The 7557-nt window shown below is 57.8% G+C and overlaps 1 protein-coding gene across 1 annotated transcript; it reads right to left on the minus strand.

Annotated features, from left to right (window-relative positions):
* Positions 1–1687: 1687 nt before the first annotated feature.
* Positions 1688–6506, minus strand: BTG2 (BTG anti-proliferation factor 2). Its single transcript, XM_071578666.1, has 2 exons — positions 6273–6506; positions 1688–4742 (listed from the first exon to the last, which is right to left on the minus strand). The coding sequence occupies exons 1-2, from the start codon at positions 6430–6432 to the stop codon at positions 4408–4410; spliced, it is 495 nt and encodes a 164-aa protein (XP_071434767.1). The 5' UTR covers positions 6433–6506; the 3' UTR covers positions 1688–4407.
* Positions 6507–7557: the final 1051 nt, after the last annotated feature.

Genomic DNA, 7557 nt, shown 5'->3' on the forward strand with positions numbered 1-7557 from the left:
GACACTTCCCTGTCCTGTCTGGATAAAAAAAAAAACCAAACCAACAGAAACACAGCAGCAAAAAACAAGCCCAGATACCAACAGGTGGGGGAGTGTGGATTTAGCTACTTTCACTCTTTTCCAGAGCTGCTCCAAGCTGTGTCCCCAGTCCACACTCCACATTCCCTGTGTCAGTCCTGTGATGTGCTCAAGGATCTCAGGAGGCCTGGAAAGGGCTTGGAGGGCCAGATACAGATGGACCCAGCTCGTACCTGAGGTTTCCCAACCCTACCAGAACAGACATGACAAGCAGAATAAAAATAGCAGCTACGTCAGGGGCACACAGGCCGGGGGGGTCTGGCCGTGCCCAGCGCTGACTCCTCACTCTGTCCATGGTGTAAGAGCTGTATTTTTATCTCAGCTGGGAGCAACCCAAATTTCAGAGGATCCTGGCTCTGCCTGCTGGCCCAAATGCCAGGCACAGGTCTCAGCATGCCGGGCTGGCCATGGCATGGACTGCCCTAGCCTGGGAATGGGCCTGGAGCCCGGCATCGTGTCCGGGCAGCCCACGCTGGTTTGCACAAGGCTGGGGCAGGAAGGCCACCAACATGTGACTTCCCCGAGCCTTTGAAGCAGGATGACTCCCCAGCTAATCAGCACCTGAGCCACCCATTCCTCCTGCCAGCCCTGTTTCACAACAGCAGCAATTCGGGTGTGTTCATGGAAACTAATGAAGGGATGAGCTCAAACAGGAGCGGCTTTGACCGAGCACCCAAATCCGCCCACAAATTGTTTTCCTCTTGGAGGTGCCACGTTGAGACGCAGCAGGAGGGAGGAGCTGCTTTGCCCCCTCCAGGGAGAGAGGTGGGATCAGGGCTGTGCCCCCTTGGCGTCCTCACTCCAGGAGGGCACAGGGAGCAGTTTGGGGTGGGTCAGAGGGACACTGGCAAGCTGCAATTCCAAAAATGGAGTTCTGGATCAAAACTAGCACAAGCTGATTTAGGCAAGGTCCCTAAGCCAGGTCTGCCCACAGAGGGGGGTCCCCATGCTGGGGATCAGGGTCACAGCTCCGAGCTGAGGTCACCAGCCTCCCAGCACAGCCACAACAGGATCTGCCTGACTCAGCCCCAGCTGCCTGTATCGTGACAGGCCCAGAGCATCCTCCACATGCCTGAGCTCTGCAATCCACTGAGCCCTCACCCTTCCTCCTCTGCTTCCAATCACTCCTGGAAGGACAGTGGGGGCAGGGAAGCTTCACCAGGAACTGTCCTGTAGCTCCTCCCTCAGATCGTTAGTCCCCTTCTTTCCAAGACCATTAAAGCTGTTCCATGGATTGGGTAAGAGATCTGGCAGGTGGGTATGTAACACCTTCATGGCCTGGCAGGACACAGATTTCCACAATCCAGCATGGAATTAATCCCCTGCTGTCCAAGCCAGAGCCCAGCATGGGGAAGGAGAAGAGCAGGATACCCACAGCCCTGCATTAGTCACCAGACCAATTCCCAGCCTGAATTCCTGGAGTTTAGAGGGTCAGGTTTGGAGTCAGCACGTTGACTAAGCAACTTTTTGCCAAACCTCCTCCCTGATGCAGCCGGATGGACACTCAGTCACCCACACTCCAAGTGAGCCCATGGCATTCCCAGTGTGGGATCTGGGCTTCAATCCCAACCCTCACCCTCTCCTCAAGCTCCCAGGAAGAACACATAGCTTGGTTATAATGCTACATTTTTATTAAAGTAACAAAAGCATCCATCTGTCAAAGGATCTGTACACTCTGTATATAAAATACTACTGTACATTAGTAACCATCCACTCCCTCCTCCAAGTCCTTACAGACTTTCTACCATTTTCACCAAATACAAAAAGCAGGTCCCGTTCAACAGTCCAGCTTGGTACAAAAACGACAGAAACCCCCTCAAATACACTGTCTCAAACCACATCACTCGGCTCTGCAGGTGAGCATCAGGCTTGAAGGCAGAAGGCAACAGAGCACACGAATTCACAGCTTTTACGTGTAACCAGCTACAAGAGAGAAAGGGATTACACCCAAATTTGGTTGGTTTTGAAGCTACAGACACCTTTAACATTGGGCTCCTCCACACCAGGGGCAACAAAAACGAGGCTGTTTCGGTTCTGGAGGTGGGGGCACATTAAGAGCATTTATAGTGTATTACTTTGGTGGGGGCTGTTCCTGGAAAACTTTTCTGGGAAGAGGGAGGGAAGAGAGTTAAAAAGGGGATGTAAATCTTAAGACTGCTTTGATCCTGACAGATTGAACCCAAGGAAGTACCAGCCTTCAGGAGTCTCCACACCCAGCCAAGGAGCCCAGCAAAGCTCCTCCTGGGTGCAGATCTCATCATGGGTTAAGTGAGGACTCCAAAAAGCACTGAGATCCCTTTTCCTTGAAAAGGCAATTTGCTTTTTGGATGTTTCCAAGCACTCCCCTCTCGGTGAGGTCACCTATTGCACAAGTTCACCATGGGAAAAGCCCCAGTGCTTTGTTTCAGCTTCTGCTTTGCTGACGTGAGAAACTGAAGTGGCGCAGAGGGAAGTGATGCAACTCCAGAGCCACACTCTGCTCTTACTGCTCAGGGACAAACAAGCATTGACATTTAAAAAGGATTTAAGAATCAAGGCTGATTTTCCAGTTCTGGAATTGATGAAGCTTACAAAAATCTGAACTTTTCCATGTGAGTAGGCACAGCTGGGGAGCTGTGCTGAACTACTTATTAAAGACCAAGCTAAGAACTGTGGCAGATGGGAGCCTCCTTCCTCTCCCAGAGAGCCCAAGATTTGGAAATATATTGCACAAATGTCTGAGAACTTGAGTCATCACAGGCTGGGCAGGAACAACTCTGGTTTTGCCAGTTAGCTGCCAGGTCAGGAAAGAGGAAGGTTAAAAGTGTGCTGAGAGACAAATCTGGGAAGTTTTGCTACAACCAACCACATCAATGCCCTCTGCTCCAATCCCTTCCCCTGGGATCACTGGAGAAGCACCAGAGGGTTGGTAAAAAGGCCAAGGACACCCAATATCCCAGTAAAGGCTCCTTCCCATCAGGCAGGTGAAGTTTAGGGCAACCCTGTAGCTCCCATCCCCTTTGTAGTTTAAAGGCCAAATCCTGCACAGTCTCCCTGAATAAAGGTTCCCCTGGGACAGCAAAAGGAGCTTTGCAGGAACAGGCAAAGCACAGGACCAGGCATTAATTGTGCAAAAGTTATGTACCAAGAGATCACAACCAAACAATGCCACTCACCATGGGTGAGGTCCCAGGGACAGGAGAGGAAGAGACGAAGTGCTGTGACTTTAAAAGCAATGTTAGGACACCAAAGCATCTCAGCATCCCACACACAGGGGAAAGAGCCCCCCAACACTTCTAATTTTAAGAGCTAGGGCAGCAAAGGGGTTCTCACACACCAACCTCTACAGCACAGGGAGAGTTGCTTCAGCTCTTCTGGAGAAGTGACACGGCAAGTCGGGAACATCAGATTGAGCAACTTGTGTGAGCAGGAGGCCAAGCCCCTGCCCTGGAACACTGAGAGGCCACACAAGAGCAGGTCATGGGCTGATGTCTGAGCCACACAGAGCAGAAAGGCTTTGTAATTCACAGCTGTTCCAGGCTGGTTTCAGGGTCTGGGTGACAGCCAGGGACTAGGGAGCACCAGGGTAAACAGTCCTCCAGTGCCACCACAGCAGCTGCACGAGTCATCCTGGGGACATCTCTGCACCCCCAGTGCACCTCTGCCTTGCTCCACTTCCAGTGTGGCCCCTCCCAGTCCAGCAGTGGACAGGAAAGGTGGAGGGGCTGGAGACAGGGCAAGCTCCCCTCACTGTGCTGGGAGTGGGGCAGAGCAGAGCTGCAACACTCACAGAGTAGGTCCAGGAGATGTGTGAAAGCAAAGGAGAGGGATCCCAGGGTCCCCAGCATCACCCAGCCCAAGGCAAGGCTTCCCCAACACTATATCCAGGCCCCAGGGAGATCAAACCAGCTGGGGAGCGAAGCAGTGGGGGAGAGGCAGCACCTCCTTCACCCCTTCTCAGCAGTATTGCAATACCTGGTGATACAGCAATAGTGGTGAGAACCAGGATGGGGAGAAGGTGACACATCTCCTACCACCAGCCACACCTCCCAGCCTGGCTCTTCCCCCTCATCCTCCATTCCAAGCTGCCCAAGTGAGCAAGCCAGCCCAAAATTGCCATCCAACACTAATTAGGTAGATATCAGCTTCATAAGAAAACTCACAAGCTTGCAACAGCTTTAAAAAAGGCACCTAGAGCACCACCTCCGTTCCAAGTGGCGCCCGATATTTTAATTTTGGATTTTCTTGGATTTTTTTAAAAAATATAAATAGCTCTTCATCTTAAAAATAGATCCTCGGGTGAGGTATACAGTAGCCTGTGTCTTGGCAGTGTAAGGACAAGAGGAGCGTTTAGCTGGAGACAGTCATGATGTAGTTTTTGGACGGGCTGGTGCGGCCCAGCATCATCTGGTTCTTGCAGGTGAGCATCCCGTAGGAGCTGGGGGGCCTGCTGGCCTCGTACAGCACACAGATGGAGCCGTCCTCGCCGATGCGATAGGACACCTCGTAGGGGTCCACCCACAGCGTGAGCTCGCTGGGCAGCAGCTGGTACAGCTGGGGCAGGCTCAGTCCGATCTGGCTCGCGGCCTTGCTGATAATGGGGTCCATTTTGTGGTTGATGCGGATGCAGCGGTACCCGGAGCCTTTGAAGGGTTTCTCGGGAAACCAGTGGTGTCTGTAGTGCTCTGCAAGGGAAGGGAGGAGCGGTGAGAGCGTGGGGGGGGCTGTGCCGGTGCCCCCCGACGGGAGGGGGCTGTGCCGCTGCCCCCCGACGGGAGGGGGCTGTGCCGCTGCCCCCCGACGGGAGGGGGCTGTGCCGCTGCCCCCCGACGGGAGGGGTCCCACTGCAGCTGCTCAGGACTGTTCTCCTCAGCAGGGCTCCATTATTTGCTCACTGCTCGTTCCATGGGGCAGCTCCTCGGGTCCCACAACCCCCGGGGGGGCAGCGTGGGACCCCAGATACCGTATCACCCACCCAAAGCACCCGGAGCACCAGCCAGGTGTTCTCTCAGCCCAGCAGCGCTTTGCCACCCTTTATCTGGGCACAGCAACAAACCATCCCTCCCTCGGGGTGATAACACCAGGCTGTGCCGGGCTGGGAGGGGACCCTGAACCACCCAGTTCGTGCCGAGCCCAAAAGTGGGGAGGGGAGAGCCAGACTCTGCTGGCACAGGGATGGGGCACAGACCGGCTTGGGATCGCCTCCATCGACCGCCAGCAAGGAGGGCTCCAAAGGGGGCACAAAGCCCTTGGAGACCGGGCAGGGGATCTGCTCACCCCCAGGCTGAGGCAGCTTCACCCGGGACACCCCACAGGGACACGGGTGGGTGCCCGGGGAGCAGAGATGTCTACCGGGCCCCAGAGGGGCACGGATGGGCACCCAGGCAAAGGCACAAGGAGGTATCCGGCATCAACGATGGCACAGCCGGGTGTCGGGAAGGGCATTGATGTGTGCCCGAGCCCTGGGAACACCGGCAGCGACACCGGGTCCTGGCACCAACACGGGGGGACATCCAGGCAGGGACACCCAGTCCTGGAAGCAACACGGGGGGACATCCAAGCAGGGACACCCGGCACTGGGAGGAACACGGTGGGGACATCCAAGCAGGGACACCCGGCACTGGGAGGAACACGGTGGGGACATCCAAGCAGGGACACCCGGCACTGGGAGGAACACGGTGGGGACATCCAGGCAGGGACACCCGGCACTGGGAGGAACACGGTGGGGACATCCAGGCAGGGACACCCGGCACTGGGAGGAACACGGTGGGGACATCCAGGCAGGGACACCCGGCACTGGGAGGAACACGGTGGGGACATCCAGGCAGGGACACCCGGCACTGGGAGGAACACGGTGGGGACATCCACGCAGGGACACCCGGCACTGGGAGGAACACGGTGGGGACATCCACGCAGGGACACCCGGCACTGGGAGGAACACGGTGGGGACATCCACGCAGGGACACCCGGCACTGGGAGGAACACGGTGGGGACATCCACGCAGGGACACCCGGCACTGGGAGGAACACGGTGGGGACATCCACGCAGGGACACCCGGCACTGGGAGGAACACGGTGGGGACATCCACGCAGGGACACCCGGCACTGGGAGCAGCACGGGGGGCACCGGGGAAGAACAGCAGTGGGCGCCCAGCCCCGACGGGCAGAGGAGGAGTCCGGATTTCTGTGGCCCCGGTTTCCCGTCCCCGCACTGACCTGCGAGCGCCTCCCGTAGCGCCCCGCTGAAGACCTGGAGCTGCTGCTCGCTGACGCAGCCCCGCGTGCGCAGCAGGCTGGACACGAAGCCCACGGCGGCGGCGATCTCGGGCACCATGTCTGCGCGGGGCCCGCGGCGGGGGCCGTGTCGGTGGCTCATCCCGGCGCTGCGGTGGGATCGGGTCGGGGTCGGGGCTGTCCCGGGTCTGTCCCGCTCGGACGCGGCGCTCGCACCTTCTGTGCCCGCTGCGGAACGCGCGCCTTATCCCGGCTCCCAGGGGGCGGGGCCGCGCCGCCGGCGCCCTCCTATTGGCTGGCGCGTATGCAAATGAGCGCATGCAAATCGAGGTGTGCCAATAGCGCTCGAGCAACGCGCGAGGGAGGCGGTGACGTCACAGCGCGGGCGGGGGGACCCGGGATGGGGGGACAGGGACAAGGAGGGGACAGGGACAGGGACAGGGACAGGGACACCGACAGGGACACCGACAGGGACAGGGACACCGACAGGGACAGGGACACCGACAGGGACAGGGATACGGACAGGGACAGGGACACCGACAGGGACAGGGACACCGACAGGGACAGGGACACCGACAGGGACAGGGATAGGGACAGGGACAGGGACACCGACAGGGACACCGACAGAAACACCGACAGGGACCGGACACGAACACAGACAGTGACATGGACACGGGCACGGACATGGTCACGGACACGGACAGTGACAGTGACAGTGAAATGGACATGGACTCGTTCCGGGGGTCGCGGCTCCTTCGCAGCTGCGGGTGCTCAAAGTCCCCCACGCGGACGGCGGGGCAGAGCCGTCCTGAGCATGGAACCATCGAGTCATCGGATGGGTGGGAAGGGACCTTAAAGATGATCTCGTTCCACCCCCTGCCATGGGCAGGGACACCTCCCACCAGCCCAGGTTGCTCCAAGCCCTGTCCAGCCTGGCCTGGGACAACTTCCAGGGATGGGGCAGCCACGGCTTCTCTGCCCAGCCTGTGCCAGCCCCTCACAGGAAAGAAGTTTTTCTAATGTCCAATCTAAACCTGCTCTCTGTCAGCTTGAATTCCCCCTTGTGCTGTCACTCCAGGTCCTTGTCCCAGCTCTCTTGGAGCCCCTTTGGAGGGCACTCTGAGCTCTCCCCTCCAGAAATGTCCTCCAGATGCCAGATCAGCCCAAGTGCCCTTTGCCATCCAGAGAAACCCCTCCACATGGGGGTCTCCTCTCCCCAGCAGTGCTTCCATCACCGAATTTCCTTCCCCAAGACACACTCACAGAT

Source organism: Pithys albifrons, chromosome 28 (genome assembly GCF_047495875.1).
Source record: "Pithys albifrons albifrons isolate INPA30051 chromosome 28, PitAlb_v1, whole genome shotgun sequence".
NCBI classification, from domain to species: domain Eukaryota; kingdom Metazoa; phylum Chordata; class Aves; order Passeriformes; family Thamnophilidae; genus Pithys; species Pithys albifrons.

Bases quoted from the DNA above. Each gene is read 5' to 3' on its own strand.
- BTG2 (XM_071578666.1), bottom strand. From the start codon at position 6,432: ATGAGCCACCGACACGGCCCCCGCCGCGGGCCCCGCGCAGACATGGTG. The intron at 4,743-6,272 runs GTCAGTGCGGGG...CTTCCCTTGCAG, and splicing joins GCTACGGGAGGCGCTCGCAG to AGCACTACAGACACCACTGG.